Source organism: Azolla caroliniana, unplaced genomic scaffold (genome assembly GCF_043228905.1).
Source record: "Azolla caroliniana isolate FFs.n. ecotype wild unplaced genomic scaffold, voAzoCaro1.0.p SCAF_7, whole genome shotgun sequence".
Lineage (NCBI taxonomy): Eukaryota > Viridiplantae > Streptophyta > Polypodiopsida > Salviniales > Salviniaceae > Azolla > Azolla caroliniana.
The window spans coordinates 3,035,583-3,055,176 of NW_028230442.1; the positions used below are offsets into that span (position 1 = coordinate 3,035,583).

The 19,594-nt window shown below is 36.2% G+C and overlaps 2 protein-coding genes across 2 annotated transcripts; both read right to left on the reverse strand.

Moving 5' to 3' along the window:
• Positions 1-4,967: 4,967 nt before the first annotated feature.
• On the reverse strand, positions 4,968-9,940 carry LOC147861551 (uncharacterized). Its single transcript, XM_087322143.1, has 5 exons — positions 9,668-9,940; positions 7,825-8,076; positions 6,772-6,915; positions 5,788-6,471; positions 4,968-5,552 (listed from the first exon to the last, which is right to left on the reverse strand). The coding sequence occupies exons 1-5, from the start codon at positions 9,782-9,784 to the stop codon at positions 5,280-5,282; spliced, it is 1,470 nt and encodes a 489-aa protein (XP_087178269.1). The 5' UTR covers positions 9,785-9,940; the 3' UTR covers positions 4,968-5,279.
• A 1,586-nt stretch (positions 9,941-11,526) lies between these two features.
• On the reverse strand, positions 11,527-18,511 carry LOC147861552 (kinesin-like protein KIN-13A). The gene is made up of 13 exons (XM_087322142.1): positions 18,392-18,511; positions 17,288-17,497; positions 16,850-17,074; positions 16,326-16,535; positions 16,123-16,230; positions 15,631-15,708; positions 15,361-15,442; positions 14,946-15,108; positions 14,568-14,870; positions 14,183-14,401; positions 13,050-13,599; positions 12,882-12,947; positions 11,527-12,358 (listed from the first exon to the last, which is right to left on the reverse strand). The coding sequence occupies exons 2-13, from the start codon at positions 17,474-17,476 to the stop codon at positions 12,185-12,187; spliced, it is 2,367 nt and encodes a 788-aa protein (XP_087178268.1). The 5' UTR covers positions 17,477-17,497; positions 18,392-18,511; the 3' UTR covers positions 11,527-12,184.
• Between the last annotated feature and the right edge of the window lie 1,083 nt (positions 18,512-19,594).

A 19,594-nucleotide genomic window follows, 5' to 3' on the forward strand; every position in this document is an offset into this window, starting at 1 on the left:
TATCATCTAAGGCTGAAGAAGAATGGAAATTGCACAAATTTGATTATGGGTGGTGGCAAATCTTACGACATAGTTGGCATTCTAAATTGCCACTTGTAGCAAAGGTCTTCATTTGGAGAGTTTTGATTGGAGGATTGCCTTTGGGATTAGCTCTAAAGCGTCGTGGACTAGCAACGGGTAGTTGCTTTTTTTGCACTGTTCAAATGGAAGATAGTACTCATCGATTTATACAATGTCCAATTGCTTCTTAGATTTGGAGTTGCATTTCTCAAATTTGGCAAGTTTTATCACGATGTTATTTGACACCTAGATAGTGGGTGTTTGCACAATTTACACATGTTGACCCAAAGTCAGAGATGGAGATCGTTTTATTATTTCTGAGATATTGGGGATTGCGACATAATTGGAATATGCGCAATGCTTTTGTATTTGATGGTAAACATGGAGTGAAAGCATATCTGCGAAAGTTGAAGGGAGTACTAATGTGGCAATTTTCTTTATTGGAGCAAGTGGAGATTCTTTCCTCGGTGGAGTGTTCTTCTTGCTTATTGGCAATTCAACATGTTCTACTACCCATGTAATGTAGTTAGTGGGTGACCATACTTCATTGTCACACCCATTGTAAGTAGTGTTTTTTACACACATTTATTAGTATAATTGTGTGTTTTCACAAAAAAAGAAATATATATTTGCAAAAGTTGAAGGGAGTACTAATGTGGCAATTTTCTTTACTGGAGCAAGTGGAAATTATTTCCTCAATGGAGTGTTCATCTTGCATATTGGGAATTCAACATGTTCCACAACCCATGTAGTATAGTTGGTGGGTGCCCTCCATTGTGATACCCATTGTAAGTTGTGGTTTTCACACATTTATTAATATAATTGTGTGTTTTCACCAAGAGAGAGAGAGAGAGAGAGAGAGAGAGAGAGAGAGAGAGCTCATATGGATGTTGCTCAGTTGGTAAGGTTCTCCAATGGAGACCAGGTGGTCATGGGTTCAACCCCTACATTCCACAGTGGCATCTAGTGAATTAAGAGATATATAAGAAGTATATAATAGAGAGGTGAGGAAGTTGGGTTTCGAACCCACAACGCAGTGCTTGTAGTGTAAACAACTTACCACTAGGGTGAGGTAATTACAATAAAAGAGAGAGAGAGAGAGAGAGCCCAAATGGATGTAGCTCAGTTGGCAAGGTTGCCCAATGGAGACAAAGGGGTCATGGGTTCAACTCGGCATCTAGTAAAATTGAGAGATATATATGGAGTAATAGAGAGGTCAGAAATTGAATTTCGAACCCAAGACATAATGCTAATACTGTAGCAACTTGCGGACTTTGGTGCTAGGGAGATAATGCAACAAGTTAGTGCACGATCACTACCAGTACTCAAATATTTCCCTATATTAAAAGGCCAAGCATTGGATCCCTATATTAAAAGGCCAAGCATTGGAGCTCCCAGTATAAGACCCCTTGGTGCTAGGGAGATAATGCAACAAGTTAGTGCACGATCACAACCAGTACTCAAATATTTCCCTATATTAGAAGGCCAACCATTGGAGCTCCCAGTATAAGACAAGCAACGCCCTTAGTAACACACATACCCACCATGAGCAATTGTCGTCTGAATCTTCCTAAAACTAATGCCCTAAGTAGATGACCTCATTTATAACATAATAACCAATTCACCATAACTAAGATTGTTTGTATCGTCAAAGTGGTACCAAGAAAGAAAATTTACGATCATCATGATACGTAAAATTATAACGAGTTAATGGTATAGGGTACATAAACATTACTTCATGGTGTTCTAATCATGTGTTTGGAAATAATGGTTTATTAAATCAAACAATTAAAATGATTGTGCCTAAGTAAGTACATATGTATGGAACTATATGTGCTATGTTAACAAAAATTAAAGTGAATGTGCCTACAAAAATATGTAGGGAAAATTATATGTGTTATACTAACAAGACCGTTGATGGTGTTGAAATTGAGATGATGCCAAATGATGTAGTTAGTGAACTTAAGAGATACGCGGTTTCATCCTAGAGTCGCCAAAGATTTATTATCAGTTACTCAACTTGTCAAAGAACAATGTATGCTATTCGGAGAGTGATAGTTGTCAAATTTTTGTGTTAACAATAATGAAGTAATAGCCACTAGAAGTAAAGTTGGTCGCATGTTCATTTTGGATTATGTGGGACGGAAGCATTTTGTTAACTTTATTGATGTTTTTCCTACATGATTTGGATATAATTTATGAAACTTAAAAGTGATGCGTTTCAAAAATTATAGTGACTGTGAATATATGTTGTCCAAATCCATAGTTGAGAATGAATGTGATAAAAAAACAAAAGCTTTAAGAAGAGATGGTGACTGTGAATATATGTTGTCCAAATTATGTAAATATCTAAAAAGTAATGAAAGAACGAGATATATATGACACATAGTTGTACCCCTAAGATGAGCGTAATCGTTGAATGGAAAAAATGGCATATCTTCGAATGTGTTAGAGCTATGATGTTTGAAATCAATGTCAAAAAGGTCTTTTGGCCAGATGCATATCGTTATGCAGTAACATTGATTAATACAATGCCAACAACTACCATTAAATATGTTATTTTGTATGAGTTATTTTTCTGATGAAAGCTTAAAGCTTATTTGTTATGTGCACATATTTATACAAGTTCCATATAAACTTGAAGAAAAAGCATTAAAATGTATTTTCCAAGGGATAGATAATAAAACATGGATATTGATGTTATGATCTAAACTTTATGTTTCTTACATTATTAAATTTGATGATAGCAAGAATCTTGAAGATATATAGCGTAAGGTGAAGGTACCCAAACCATGTCGCCCACAACATGTAAGAAAACTTGAGGCTATTGTTTGTTGATGTCAAAAATTGAATGAATGAAAATTGCATTGAACCAAGTCCCTATGAGGAATTATGTTGTAAAAACGAAAGATGAAAAGCCATGCAAGAGGAAAGTGGCATATGAGTATTGGTGCCAATAATTGACATTCAAACTTTAATTGATTATATAGGTGGATTTGTAAGGTAAAATATAATTCTGATGGTAGAATTAATCATTATAAAGTTTGATTTGATGTGAAGAGTTACGCCTAAACTTATAGTTTAATTACAAGGAAATGTTTTCACTAATCGCAAAAATGTTGAGTACAAGATCCATAATCCTCTTGCCATGCATTAAAATTGGAAACTTTATTGAATGTTTAATGGATATAAAAATGCTTTTTTAAAGGTAATCTGGTGGAAATTGTATACATGAAACAATTGCGAGGGTGTACAACTGGTAATATCTTGTACACAAGCTAAAATCACTTTATATAGATTGAAACTAACACCATGTTCATTTGTATGGCAAGTTGAGAAAGTTTTTACAATGAAATAAATTATGGTTCTTTGATATGCTTGTAAATTGTAATACCCATCTTCTCTACATTAGAAATTAAAGAACAAATCCATTGTAGGGCACATACTTGGGAATAGATTTGGAAAGACCTTTAGTCTAGACTCTAAACAAGTGCCCACATGATAAAGAGCAAAGCATTCGTGCTCCATGATATAAAGTCTAATATTGAATGAGGCATTATTTTAATCAATGATCAATATCTAATAAATAGACTTGGAAGTTGGAAACTTCCAGAACAAAAACACTCAAGATTGGCACTTATATCATAAAAAAAACTTGTTAAACATGGAGATAATGATTATTAGTGAGTTGAAATGCAAGCATGTTTCCAATTACATGGCATAAGTATGAACACTACCCAGATTCTAACATAGCTTGAATTCTCCACATTTGAATTTTAAACCGTGGAAACAAACTGAGTGATCCATACTTATATCATTAAACTAGATATTGAAAGAATATAAATCAACACCACAAAACTTCTTGGTAGAAAGTTGACACACATCATAACATGAATTTATTATAACACCTTATATAAACACACGTCTAGCTCATGCACTCTATTGAATGATAGGGCACCACAAGACCCCTTCAAATTAGTTAGAGATTTAGGCAAGCATGCACACAAATCTATGCCAGAATGGATTTGCAAATTGTGCCCTCAAGGGATGGAATTAAAACAAAAAAATCTTCCATTATAATATTCTTTATGAAATAAGCAAGTGAAACCATTACTTGGGGCTATTCTTGCTAGAACTCAAAATGCCAAGAGACGTTATTGGAGGACAAGAATGTAACCAATTAAAGGCCATAAGCAATGCACATAAGCCATTACCATCTAAACTAGTCCCTTCAAAGTTATCATCAAGCAATAGAGATAACTATCACCTAGCAAGAAAGGTGCTTCCTCACTTCAAAGATGTCTCCATCACGAAGTAGCTCATGCTAGAGATTTTTGAAGGCATAAGCTTCAATTTATCTATGTTTAAAATATTACCCACTTAGACAACTAGATTTCAGTTTGTCATTCTAAAGGATGAGACATTTTAAGATGTAACCTCTCGTTCGGTCTTACAGGTCACTTTGGCCTCGAAAATGCATTGATATTTCTTTCTGTATTTCTCCCAATCATTCATAGTTTATAAATGTTCTTCTAGCCTCTTATTACCAAATGTTAAAATATTTTAAGTCTTTCCCAACACATTACTATGCACAATGCTATCAGCTAACAAAGTAAAGAGATGCCCTGAAGAAGAAATATGATATACTTTACAGAAGTTAAAGAATAAACCTTTCAGCACTATACAAAATACTAGATAAGTTTCATTCGACTTGAGATTCTGCTACAAATTTGTAATGATCTTAGAATGCAAGCCAGATGTTTTCATTCATCAAGATAGACAGTGCTCCTTATCAGGTAGCTGCCTCCCCAATGTGGACATATTGAAACCCCTCCTATGGCACTGAGTACTCACAAAAGATGAGATAAGATGTTTCAAATAACAAATGTTCCACCATAATGCAAGAATTTCAGAACACACCTTGTTTTCTTATTAGAATACCTCAAGAGGGTCACGTTGGTGTAAAAGAATTTACATGCTGTTCAGTAACCTCTTCTTGTTATGATGCCTCGTATTGCTGTACAACATAGCTAAGGAGAAAAACAAGTTACAAAAAGATTACTTATTGTTTCTACAAATTTGAGCTCTGCTCAAACAACTTCAAACACAAAGTAGAAGTTTTATGTTGTAGCAGTCCTAGAATACACAACCTCAACTTACATTACATTCCCTTATATCTACAAGTTCATCTTCTTCTTTTGACCTTTCATTAGCAAACCTCAACTTACATTACATTCCCTTATATTTACATGCTCATCTTCTTCTTCTAACCCTTCATTAGCATTCCTATAAAGGACCATTAAGTAGTTATCCACAGTGCTCTCATCCTCATTGTTGTTTGCATCATCATCTTCACCAGTTCTATGATCTCTACGTGAGAACCATCTAGCCAATTCTGGTTGTACATGTCTTCTTTGAAGTCGCAATACATGCATTATATCAGACAGATTTGGGGAGCCTTCTTCTCTATCTCTTTGGTTCATCTTCATGATCTGGCACAAAGAAAACTTTACATTATTAAAGCGATAGGTTTGCCAAATTGATCTTTCTTCAAATGTACTTTAATTACTATTTAATTAGTTGACCTTTTTATGATTGTATTAAGGCCATGTGATCTTACACTAGAAGGCTTTCAGATAAGTGGTTTCAAGCACCACATTGTTGATTGGGTGTTAGAAAAATTAATTTTCATTCAAATGTTCTTTACTTAGAATTACTTTATATTACCTTTTCTGCATCAACTGGCAGTGGTACATAATCTTCAACAATTGGAGCCCACACTTTGGCAGTATTATCAATTCCACTTGTTGCAAGGACTGTGATGTGGGGATGTGGCTCTAAGCAATTTACAACCTGTGTATCACCTTTGAAAAGCGCCACAAGACTTGCACCTTTCTTTCGCCAGATGAAGACATTTCCACAGTCTGATCCGCTCACAACATATTCTGTGTTAGGGCCAAGGAAGCTTACACCCTTCACCGTCCGTGCATTGCGATGTCCCTGGTAAACCTGAAGCTCATTTGTTGGTATGCATCCCTTTTCATCATCTTGCATGTTTTCAAAAGACCCCAATTTTTCAAAGAGGTAGATATGTTCATCATTATATGACACGAGAAGCTCCTCCTGGAAAGAATATGCAAGCGCAGTCACATGTACTGAGCCCTTGCCTTTCAAGTGTGCAGGATAAAAACTAGTAACCGGATTATCATCATTGCTTTGCTCACCCCAATTAACTTTCCTTATGTCATATACTCGTGCATACTTGTCAGAGCCACCAACAGCAAAGTAGTTGGGATTTCTGGAGTTTATAACTATAGCACTCAGACGAACTGGATGTCTTCTCATCTTCGATGAGCCTGACAACGTGTAGCACTGGAAAGTGGCCTTGTTGTTTCCATCTCGCAAATCAAACTGCACACCAAAATCAAAATCTTGCTCCCTCTCCATCTCCCCACTCTTTCTGAACGCTAGTCTATAAACCCATACTAATCTCAGAGTATCTTCTTGTATATGCAGATATGACCAGATTAATGTCCCACCATTTGTAATGGAAAGAATGGAATTCAAATGCAAGAACACCCACGTTTTGATATATGTCTCATAAAATTAAACAACTAAGAGAAAAGCCTGATCTGCTCTTATTTACACAGATATGTATCAATTAGAAAAATATCAAGAAAACATAAAAATAAACAACACAACAGCACTTACACGACGAATAAGGCCATCTTCACCACAACTCATGAACATACGGGAACTTCCCGGCTCAATTGCAAGTTTATGAACACGACCTCGATGTTCCGCAAGCTTTTTTGTTTCAACACAACCACCCTCCAAAATGTCGGCTTGACGCACCTATAAGTTTAAAGCATATATATATATATATGTAAACTGCGTTAGCTTCTGAACAACACAGTTTTATCATACAAGTTCATTTCAATACCCCCTTATTATTCCCAAGGGGAATGACTCCTTCATGCACCCACAGCCTCTAAATACTTCAGATGAAAATTATATCCTGCATTTTAATCTTTGGTCAATGTCAAGAAGCCCATACTATTTACAAAGCTTCATAATAGTCAACTAAACAAAATGATAAAATACGAGACATGAATATATCAAATAAATATGCTAGATATTCATATACAAAGCACTTGCTGAACCATAAACCAGAGAACAATGTCGGGAGCATCCAACCTAGACTAATAGTTATGCAAGAATATTTGTGAGAAAAAGTTCCTTTTATAAATATGCATAATAAAGAATCAAACTCTTCAGGAAATTCCAATGAGATCAAATTAATCAAAGTGGAGGCATTTGATAAATAAAATTTCCAGTGAACCCTAGTAGAACATCAACTTGAAACTTTAGAAAACTGAATGCCCATCTCCCTCTCCCCTAACAGCACCTTCATATTAGCTGATTATGCTTGAATCCCTTGCAGACTGCCTTCAAACAACTCAAGGACATTAACACGAAAAGTGGAGCTCATGGTCATGCAATAGAATGACAATAAGTCTTTTTGTCTGCTTTATAATCAGAAATTTTCTTCATCTGGAGTAAACCCCAATCTACCATTCCCCATATAGACCAATCTCAGTACTAGTATTCGTCAGGGAACTTCCCAAGCACAAAACTGCACTAAATGATAAATTATGCATAGTTGTCAGTTAAAAGTACGTATGAATAAATAGTTAAAATGAAAAATACATACAATGATATATGAAATCAACAATGAAGATGGTTGGATCATCAAGAGAAGACCTGGCCATCGGCAGCACAGCTTATTATGATACGGTCATCTGAAAATGGCATAATTCTCGCTTGGAAGACATTGTCGTCATGACCTGATGTAAATGACAATCTCTTCGATTTTGCTGCCCAATCCCATAAGGCTATTTCTCGGTCATCAGACCCTGAAACTAATATCTCACCACTAGGATTGAAGTTTACAGTATTTACACAGCCCATATGGCCATGCAATTCAGTGTAGAGTCCAAAATGACGAATAAAATCCTGTTGCACCATGAGAACAAAACAATTTGATTATGTTTACGTCAGAAACATTTATCGATTTTTCCATATAACTTGATTGAGAAGTGTTGTGCAGAAGTCGTGATACTGTCTATAAAGATGATATGGAAAATAATAGCAAAACACAACAAAATAAAAGAGGAGACATTAGAAATTCGGAAAATTGCCGATATCCACAGAAGGGAGATTACTCTTTCATCTAAGCAGATTAAAAGTGGAATACAAGAGAAAACTCCTAATTTCTCTCAACCTTACTTTCCTAAAAAACTTTTCAGTTTCCACACTCTCTCAGACTTGGCTGTTTGCAAAGCACCACACACGCACTCAAGAAAACTTATTTCTCTCAAATGTTTTTATCTTCCCTGTTTCAATCATAAAGAAGGAATGCCTATTTATAGGCCTTAACAAACAAAACATGTATTAAAACACTTGTCTATAATGCAATAGACACTTGCCTGAGATGCAATCACATGCAATATTTCACCCCATTACCAAAAAACATTTGACTAAATGGAAGCTATTTGAGAGGATTAACGAAACAAGACGCAAAGAAACAACTGAAAGCCTAATTATATGGTGGCAAGTAGAAATTGATAGGAAATTAATTTCAAATGTTTAATGAATGTAAATAATTTGGCAATTCCTCATTTTCTAAAGAAATTTTAAGCTTCCGAGATTCAGTTAAACAGCCAAACACTTAAAGAAAATACTGAAATTTTGTGAGGCACACTTCCAACCTATCCCCACTAATTTTAGAAATAGTTGGGGATTGTTTTAACCTCTAGACATTTTCTGCTTCACTAGACAGAAACAATTGGAATTGAGGAAAATATCCTAAATTTATAACTCTTTAGTAGATATTTTTATGTATCTGTGAGATTCTATAAGTATTTCTAATTGATGCATTCAGAAATATGATCCACTTTCTAGTGAATGAAGGCAGCCTTCCAAAGCTATGCCCCCCCAAGCTTGCAACATCGTAGATGGATACAATATTAAACTATGATAACAAGATTACAACGTGGATGATAGCCTCAATATAGAAAGCAAAATAAATGAGAAGAACAAACTGGGAACAGATGAATAAATAAGGAATGACGCTCATGATGAACACAAATAAAAGGCAATGCGTAAGATAAAAAATCCAAGCAATTTGAAAGAACAGAAATTCTAAGAAATATGCTGAACATTACAATGAAGAACATTAAAAAAAAATCGCACAGTCCAAAACAACTTGAATGGAGAGAAATTTGAGTAAAAAACACAAAATACAAAGAAAATATGGATATAGGCAAAAACATCGATTTAAATCAAGGAGGGAAAATTATCAAAGTAGACGCAAAAAACACAAAAGAAAACCTTTTTTAAAAAATAGGCAGCTTAAGGCACGGAAGGAAATTTTGAATTTAAATTTTATTTATTTCTATTATTTTGGGAAAAAAGAAGGAGCTTGACGCAAGGCAAAATACTAGAAAGCAGAAAGAAGAAAAGACACACATTGAGTTTAAGGCAGGAAAACAAAATTGAGCAAAAATAAAAGCAATTAAAAGTAAGACTGAGATATGAGACATACTTCAGAGCCACCGACTCGTCGAGAAAACGCAAGAGGTTGCAGATCACCTATCTGTCTCCGCCAATAATACTCTTCCAAGCAGAAGCGATGAGAAGTCCAGAATTCCTGATACTTCATATTGTGATTCTATCCCCAGCTCTCTCCCTCTCCCTCTTATAAATTCTCTGCACGAAACCCAAACCCTAAATCGCAGCCCGGGGATCTCCTGAGAGGATCTGATCGTTTGCAGTGAGGCTCTGATAATGATTTGTTCTCTCTCCCTATCTATCGTTTTATTAATGTTTCAAATATAAAGTCAGTTGTTTTTTAGGCCCATTTAGCTGTGATAACCAATGCTGCCAAAATCCTGTTGTTATGGTTCAATTTCTCCAGGTATGCATATCTAATAGAAATCCTGATCCCATGATTCCGACCAACAATCTTCATGGGCTCTTCAACAAAATTTATTTTAAGTGATTCCAGCCAACAATCGATATAAATATCAAAATTGAAATCGTGATTGCATCATCGTATAACCTTCATGGGCTTGAACTTATTGCCAATCGTATAGCACAACCCTACATTATTGTCTAATTAATTGTCCACTTAATGTAATTAGAGTTAATGAATACACAATTCTTACCCATCAAATCACAACTATCTAGTCATACATTTTAATTGCACAATTGTTTGAGTTGAACTTTGCATGGTTAAAATCGTTGTAACTCGGCATAATTACCAAACCTGCATGCATGGTTAATAGGGTGTCCAAGTGGAACATGTCAAGATATTTTGTTTGCTTTTCTTTTTAAGTGATGGAATAAATATGTTTCATCTGCAACAAGATCAAAGCGGACACTAAGAAAGCACAATCTGATTATGATATCTATTTCTTCTCATCAAATGAAAAATCCCAACAATCCTCATATTGATGTCCTTAATTTGTAGGAGGAACTCAATTGAAGTCGCAATTGGTTTCATGAACAAATTCTTCTAAGAGGAATTTTACACTTGCATTTTACAGATCATGGTTAAGGCTAGTGAACCAAGTTTCAAGTACACATTCCAAAGATGTCTTAATGTACAATTTTACTTGAGTGCAGAGAGATTAAGAATGGGCTTATTACATTACTTTTGTTATCACAATCTGGAACTTTTGGTACTGATAATAGCACACATCAAAATCCTCTTTTTGACATTGACATGGGGAAACCATGTAAACATAGTAAATTGGGTATTGATAAGCTCAAAACATCTTGGAATTCTCTCAATAATAAAAAAGTATAGACGTTAAAGAAATTTTAGCATTAACACTCATCCAACTAGGAAGAGTAAGTAATCAGGTAATTAACAAAATGATGAACATGGTCAATTGGATATGTACCAATTCCGAATATCTTCAAGTTGACTCGATAAATAAAGGGTAAACGAATTTGACATTAACACCATCTAAAAGGAAGAATCGGCAACTTGGGAGCAAATGAAATTAAAGTGAGGATAAAAGTAATCATGTTGTTGAAGGGGTGATGATTGAAGGTATCCACACCGCCATATCCTTGTAAATTATTTACATAGACATAAATCAACACCAAAATTATTTACATCAATATTTCTACGTAACACTAAAACCCAAATTTGTGCAAACATGAATTAGACTTGGTATTAAAATCCGCGTAAAACCATCATCATGATAAGTCTACAGTCTACTCACATATATTACATCTAATTCTAGTCATAGACAAGCAAAACAAAAGCAATGTGTCACATTGCTATAATAAAACACAAAACTATATTTCTTCTTGCTTTATCTCATATATTGCCTTCTTGAAAATCTAGATATACCATCTATTAGAATATCCGCATCACCAAGAAAAATATGCTAGAACAAGAACCAAGAATTCTTCTATGAGATTATCTCTAATCAATATACGAAGAAATATTTTGGGGCAAACCCTTACCAGAGATACAATAACATCAAAGGAAATGAATAACATTATATCAATACACAAGATATCCTCGTTCGCTTTACTAGCTCTTTCGGTGGAGAAATCCAAGAGGTCTAAAATGAGAATCCACATGATGTTCCGTTGATATCTTTGAACCTCTTTATATCTCAGATATTGTGTGTACAAAATGGCAATCTTCTCCATGCAAACATAATATTCATGGGTTCTTTTCCCAAGGACTCTCCAAATCTGTGAAAGGAATATGTGAGAGTGCCAATTCAGACTCCCTAGTCAATATATGACTCAAAGCATACCTCTAATGTCGCATTCTATTGTAGGATCTGGACTCACAGTTACTTTACTTGTTCCAGTCAAACTGCTGACTTTGTTTAGTCGAACAGTTTATCACATCCTGTCAAACATTGGAGTTGCTACAGTCTGCAGCCTCAAACACTAGCTCATCATATTGAAAGATATAATTGTGCCTCTTCTACTACATAAACCCTTTTAAAAAGAACCTCTTATCCTCTTGGAATACAAAAACAAAGGAAAGAGTAAAAAGCGTATTATTGAGCATTTAGCATTCATATCATCATCTATGTTGACTCATGACTTCCTGTTCCTTTAAATGGCGTTGAAATCGTGCTAGTCGCGTTTGTAGATTCACAATTCCGGCTGCTTTTCTTGACAGGAGATAGCTCAGCTGAGAAATGTATCGGTCAACACGGCTACCAGGTTGATCCATTTCTGTTAAAAGCCTCATCTCCTGCCATGGATATTCTTTGGTTAATAATCGGATATGTAATCGCACTTAAATACCACAAACAAATACAGACTTTTCAGCAAGAAAGAATAAAGGTCGTATTTGCATCTACTGCTGGACCCTTTGAACTTTGAAGGCATATGTGACTAAAGTTGATATACCATTCAAAACAAAACAGATCAGGTAGGGCCAGTTGGGTACATGTAAACAAGAAACTAATTGGTTTTCATAATTATAGGTAAATAGACAGATATTTAAGTAGTACAGTTAAAGTGGACATTAATGACAAACTAAGGTTTTAATCAATGTACTTGCCGTTTTGATGGAGCTATAAATGAAACTAGGACACTAAATAACTGATGTTTATTTGCGATGTATCTAACATTCACCTGGGGTTAGGCTTTTGAAAAACTTTGACAATTGCTTAGGCTAACGAAACCAAATAATGCTTTACCAGAGAGGCTATCAACTGTGATAATCATACGCAAAAATAAGCAGCACGCCAAGGATAGAGGGATGATAATACCTCACGAACCAATTCCATTGTTTCCTCAACTTCCACTCTATGGGCTCCAATCAGGTCTTCTTCCTCCTAATATAAATCATTATCAAAGTTGCACAGCATCAAGAAATTTGCATCCATACATGACTGTTCCTTGAATAAAATGCAAAAAAAAACATATGTATGTCATACCTCCAGTATAGCACTGATGCGTCCATCATGTCCATTTTGAGAGGTCATCATAGTAGAAGTATCTTTGGATTTCAATTGGGATCCACTTGAAATCATTTGATCCTTAAATGGCATCTTTCCTCTCAGAGTGATGTTATCATTGTTTAATAGATCTGACTCATGTTTATGAGGCTTCACATCTTTTGCTACTTTCCATTTGCTAGGAGAGATCGTGTCCTGCTCATTTTTATTCACAGCAGAGTCCCATTGGTGACTAAAATTTGGCACACTCTCTCTGACAACAGGCCGATCCCTCTCATTGGCAAAAAAGGAACTTATAACATTATCTCCATGGATTGATCCCTGGTAAGACGTCCAATTGTTTTGCTCTACAACCTGACTATGCCAATTTACTTGATCCACTGAATTTTTACTAGGTTCTGGAACTCTGAAATCATTGCTTTTGTCCATTTCCACCAAACAATTCGGAACCATCTCTCTTTGCATCTGTAATCCCATATTAGGACTAGGATCTCTCTTTGCATTGCCATTCTTGGAAAGGCCCTTCACCCTAGATAAGTCCCCAAAAACTAATAAAGTCTCCTCCAAAACATGCATCAACTTATCTGAGACTCCCTCAAGACATGCAAGATGGTTGATGTAAGGGAAATGCTTCAAAATATCTGTGTGTTCTTTATTACCTTAAATGCCCTTTCATTTTCAATATTTCCCCAAATGCTTTTGGTCAATCATCAAAAGATCAATTATGAGTGCTATTTGAGCAACTATATGCTCAATTCATCATCCCCTTTTTCTCAAATTACACATGATACTTCAGAAATTATATGTTCAAATCATCCCCCTTTTCTCTCTTTTGGGAGGTGACCTCGTACAATCATATGGAAAAATATTGAAAACTCAGGAAATTGGGAAAATAAAGTAATGCTCGGGTATTTCAGAGTTTTTCTCTAGATGTGAAGTCCCATGACTCTCATCAACCAATAACTTCTATGCATGTTTGAACCTTGGTGAGGGCCTTCGATAATTCTTTAAAAACGGGTATGCATGTTTAAACCTCAGACAAGTTGAATGGGAATGTAAATGTGACATGTGGTTTGAAGACAAATTTAGTAAAAGAAATATACAACACTTACCGGTCGGCATATCTCAAAGTGTTTAATGTGTGTTCGCAGGACCCAGTGCTGGGAGAGATGCATGAAATCATTACTGTCCGAGAGTCACCAACAAAAGAATCGCGCAAAACCTCCGTTAGCTTGCTTCCTCTGAACGGTATATGACCTTGCTCATGATCAAGTGCCCTAATGCATTCTTTTAGGGCAAGTAAGCTTTTGTTGATTTCTGCTCCCTCAATTCTAGAGAATACAATATCAATCAAATAATAAGCATGCAAAATATGTATTATAGAACCACACAAAAGTTCAATGCATCAGACAACAATAAGATAAGTTAAATATTAAGTACATGAAACATATATCATAAAACCACAAAAATTCTCAATAAATCAGAAAATTATGAAACCTTGTTTGTCGATCGTTGTCAGTAGTATCAGCACCACGTTCACTTCCAGCAAGATCAATAAAAGAAAACTTGCCTACAAGCTTTCCCGTTCTCTCGTCCTTCTTGTTAGAATGCTTCTTAATAACTAACTGAAGGATTGCATGAGACCTTGAAGACTCTTCATTGGCTCCGGTTGATCCAGTGCTTCTTGACGCATTACCTTTCTCAATATATTCTTTTACAACCTCAACATTTGATACAGGGAATTCTTTCAACCCCACTATACAAACTTGTTGGCGGCCATCCTCACGCATACATAGTTTCCTGTTGATTCAAAGGAATATTAGAAACTACTTAGAACTACCTTGGACCTCTTCAGTACTTTTTTCATGCACAAACCTTCTGTCAGTCAGAAGATCATAAAGCTTCCCACCATATATCTCAAAGAAGCTAAGCCATAATTGAAGACCTTCATTCCTGTACATTGGGTGTAGCATCAAATCCAGTATGTCTTGACAAGCTCTTAGAGGTAAAGGCTGCATGGTAAAGGTTTTACCACTCCCTGATATGTACAACACAGATCTTTTAAGGAAAGAGAGAGTTGTCTTAAGAGCAGGAAGAAGATGGCTGCCATATGATGTTTAAATGTGAAGTAAAAACATGCAGACAGAGACAGAACCAAGCACAAAGAAAATAATGTGGACTTCATTGATTGAGCACTTACATGGGACATTCAATCAGTTTTTACCATTTACAATTTCTATTTAAAAACTCGGTACACTGATAAAGAGAAAAAAAACTCTTGGTAGCACACCTGTTTGTCCATAAGCAAAGCATGTTGCCTTGGTACGCTGAAATATGGTGGGGATAATTGGCTGAACAGTTTCACGATAGACCTAAAGACAACGAAAGACTGATCAGATGCTAGCACACTGAAAAACTCAAAGATAAGAATAGAAAAAACACAATTCCGTAACTCATAACAATTGGATTTCACATCTTGTTGTTCATCCAATGTAATGTAGACCTTAATCTCACAGAATCAATCACCACTGATTACAATGGGATAATGGCAATATTATACCTCATCATTTGATACTTGCTCATCAAGGACAGCATCAAACACAAAATCATGCTTCTCCACATAAGCTGTAAGATCCACCTGCAATGTATTTATGTATTGGTTAATTTCCATCTTAACAGACATTTGCCTAGCATACAATGTTTTCGTTTTTCAATGCATTCATATCTTAAGAACATCACTCTTATGCTTCATGAGAAAACACCCATCTGACAAATTTTCTGCTGTTAATGTGAAAGACATGAAGAGCATGGAAACAGCATTTTATTACAAAAGTATGCAACCATTCATCTTATCCATAATTCCATGCATATTCAATTCTACAAGTTAGAATTTAAAGATGCTTCTCTAACACATGCCTCTCATCATGGCAATAACACTACTGTAATTACGCAGGTCTCCATGACATCAACCAATTCTAAGATATTTGAGAGATTCAATGACTATTTCTTCCACTACCGTAAACCTGTTGAAATACAAGTGAAAAACCGCTACCTTTAACTTGGGCTCATGCACAGCAAGTGAAAATCCATTGCTATCAATCATTACAATGTCCTCCTCTTTTCGAGCAATTTCCTTTTTATTGAGAGGCCGTTTACGAACCTAGGGACAAACATTTGCCAATTTTGTAAAGGACAGATAAAACCAGCATTTATGCATCATAATGCTAGATCAGCAAATATTATTATAATGCTTACAACAACTCTTATCCTGGCAAGTCCTGCAGATATGTCTTTGCCAGGAACATCCTTTTCAAAGACAGAGGCTCTCATAGGGCTATTCTCACTTTCTGTTCTCTGCTTATTTAGTGGCTTGTTAAAAGACCAAAGAACCTCAGGTTCATTATCAAATCCTTTCTCCGTTACAGCAACAAATGGCGAAACCTCAAAAGGTTCATGCATGACATCCTGCCATCAAGATTCAAAAATCAGAATGTCCATAATCCATATAAACAACTGAGAATTGTCATTAGAGGTAGCATATATCAGGTTATCCTAATTTTAATAATCATCTAGAAAAGCTAGAAGAGGTTCCTATATTAGCCAATCTGAATAAATAAAAAAGTAGGTCCCTCTAGCTTTGAAGCGCACATATCTTGTTTCAAATATATTGTGGTAGACTGAAATGACTATTCTCCAATCAAGTATGAAGATTCAGAGCTAAAGTAGTTATGGCATACATTGGAATGACCACATGCACATAGTACTGGAACATATGTCACCTCAGTTAAGAGTTCAATATCATCAATCGAATGTAGGTCTAAAATCCCTCCTCCAATTTCTCCCTGTAGCTCTGGTGATGGCAGCCCATCTACACCATTCCTTCGTCCAGATGAATATCGGGGTGGCGTCAATAGTTCACTGGAAGGCTCTAGCCCTCCACTGATTGATCTTATCAGTCGGAACAGCTTTTTCCGTTCATCCGAGTTCCCATTCCTTGCCACATCCTAAGTTCATACCATGTATCAGATATAGTTGTTCTTAAAGTGGAATGAAACATCTATCATTCTTGTCCTACAATGAAGTGGAATCTCATAGTTCCACTCTGGAAAACATGGCAAACAAAATGAGAACCTATAGCTGATTATCCAAAGCATAGCTTCTCACTTCCAGTGATAATAAGAACATAGCATTACAATGGGAATTGAATGAGAGCTTACCTGTGGGATTAGGTTCGGGAAATGACGTGGATCAATGGAAGGCGATGCCAAGTGTTGAAGTCCTGCAGATTGCAACCACCTAGTCATCGCAGCATCCGCTGCATCTCCTCCTGTGTATGAACCAGGAAAATTGCCTCCATTGCGATCATACTGTGATGCATTGCTAGGCTGCTGAACTTGACCTCCCATGGTCAAAGAGACCTTAGAAACCTTCAAAAATAAGGATGTTTAACAACAGAATAGTCTGTCAATTCATAATCTCCTTTCAGCAAACAGAATGCCACTACAAAATAAAATCCTCTGTTTCTCCCAAAAAGAAATATCTTCGTCTACTACAAAAAAAACACATCATACATGGAAATACATACAATAATCTGATTTTATGGTGATCTCATAATCACAAAAGAGATGAGGACGGTCAGCTTATATTGTAGGCATTTACAATATCATCGGCTGTCTTTACACCTTCTAAAGAGCATCCTTTTTCATTATTCAAATTGTTTGCTTGTTAAAGGATATGTAAATCCGTAACATGAGTGCTAAGAATCCATGCAAAATCCACACAGTTCCAATCCGAGAAAAGTGCGGAAGAGGTGGAATAAGAAGAATTTGAAACATAAATCCTGGATTTGTAGTTTTGATAGAGTGACACTGAACTAATTCAATAATGATGGATTCTTTGAATTTCTTCTAAAATTTTCTGCTAATTTCTGCGTCAATATAAACTCTAGAGCTGCGATTATGCTTATCGGAAACCAGGAAATAGGTATGTGCTGCTCTGCATTCTGTTATGTTTGCTTCTATATAAACCTTATGACAACTAACAGTTTTTCTTCCAGGATCAACTAAATGAAGATGGATTATCCTCCGAGTCGCTGCTAAGTTTCTACTGATTTTCTTTCTCATATTGTGTGTCAGTTCCCTTTTAAGTTTTTTTTATATGGCACCCGAAAGAAATCGTTTCTTTTCAGCCAGAACGAGCTCGAAGATGGATTAGCTGCGAGTTTCTGCTAAATGCAACATAAGAAAATGCGCAGAAAAACGAAGATTTGAAACGTACACGGAAATTAAGAGGAGAAGAAAATGGACAAATAGATGATGCACCTTTGCGGAAAGAGCTTGGCGGGGCAGCTCAAAGGAGGTGCAATGGCATATGGTGTATGAGTGTGTATTTTATGTAAACCAGAGATGGTTTCTTCGTTCGCCCCTTCCGGAAGATCGAATCGCAGAGAAAGGAGGAGGAGGAGGAGGAGACACAGCTTAGGTTAGCTAACTATTGGAGATGGGAGGGTTTGCTCGGTCTCTGTCTGTATCTGTGTCTGTGAGAAGGATCGATCGATGGAGAAGCAGAGAAACAGAGAGAGAGAGAGAGAGAGAGAGAGAGAGAGAGAGAGAGAGAACAGTGACAGTATAATTAAAATTGAATACAGAGCCTCAAATTTTTTTCTGTTGTAATTATTAGCCCTTTCGGAAAGGACAGAGGGAGGGGGGGGGGGGAGGATTTAATCGTTATTTATATATTTGGCCCAAAAAAACAAAATTTACGAAAATGTCCCCCGGCCCTCTTCCTTGCTTGCTTGCTTTTTGTCCAGCAAATTTCCAAGAGAAAGTCGAGCTTTCTTCTTGTTGGCCAGGCTGCTCCACAAAGGAAGAAGAAGAAAGGCGAACACTTCATTCATTCACCTCAAAGAGCCACACGCACACATATTGTCGTGTGTCAGTCTGTTCGTAATAATGACTCTTTGGGTATTATGTTGATCCTTTGGGGGTATTGCTTGAAATGTGGCCTTGTTGACATTCGTTTCGTGGGAGATCATCCAATCACATTTATTGGCATACAATTGGGAAGAGAGTGAGAGAATGTGATATAGGTATCCTTTCTAATGTTCACGGGAGATCGGTTGCGATCTATGGGATGGGGGGGCCTAGCCCATGTCGAGAGGATCATACTCAAGTTCTCTCGATTCATGAGTTCGATGCTATGGTGTAAACCATCACGCCAATCTGGCCAAAGAGTGACATATAGTGAATGCACGAGGAAGACAATAGAGATTTACAAGGGAAAAAAGTAAATGCATGTTCTCTACTGGGGATATTAACTAACCATTGGTTCATTCTGCCTCTATTTAGGTGTAAAATCTTTGGATGTGCATTAATTGTCAACAAATATAGTGTGTTGTGAAGAAAGAATGTTTGATCTGATGCCAGATGACGAAGATTGTGGAAGTGTTAAGTTCATGTTATTCAAATATTCATTTCCATTCATGTTGTGAGGCATTTACATCCAAATTTTGCGTAGTCTTTTTC

What these genes read in the sequence shown, in the direction of transcription:
- LOC147861551 (XM_087322143.1), bottom strand. Translation starts at nt 9,784, where the DNA reads ATGAAGTATCAGGAATTCTGGACTTCTCATCGCTTCTGCTTGGAAGAG. An exon ending in AAGATGGCCTTATTCGTCGT is followed by an intron (nt 6,472 to 6,771) that starts GTAAGTGCTGTT and finishes TTTGGTGTGCAG; the next exon opens with TTTGATTTGCGAGATGGAAA. An exon ending in TGCCAGTTGATGCAGAAAAG is followed by an intron (nt 5,553 to 5,787) that starts GTAATATAAAGT and finishes TCTTTGTGCCAG; the next exon opens with ATCATGAAGATGAACCAAAG.
- LOC147861552 (XM_087322142.1), bottom strand. Translation starts at nt 17,476, where the DNA reads ATGGGAGGTCAAGTTCAGCAGCCTAGCAATGCATCACAGTATGATCGC. An exon ending in TTGCCAGGATAAGAGTTGTT is followed by an intron (nt 16,231 to 16,325) that starts GTAAGCATTATA and finishes GTTTGTCCCTAG; the next exon opens with GTTCGTAAACGGCCTCTCAA. An exon ending in CAATGGAATTGGTTCGTGAG is followed by an intron (nt 12,359 to 12,881) that starts GTATTATCATCC and finishes TATCCATGGCAG; the next exon opens with GAGATGAGGCTTTTAACAGA.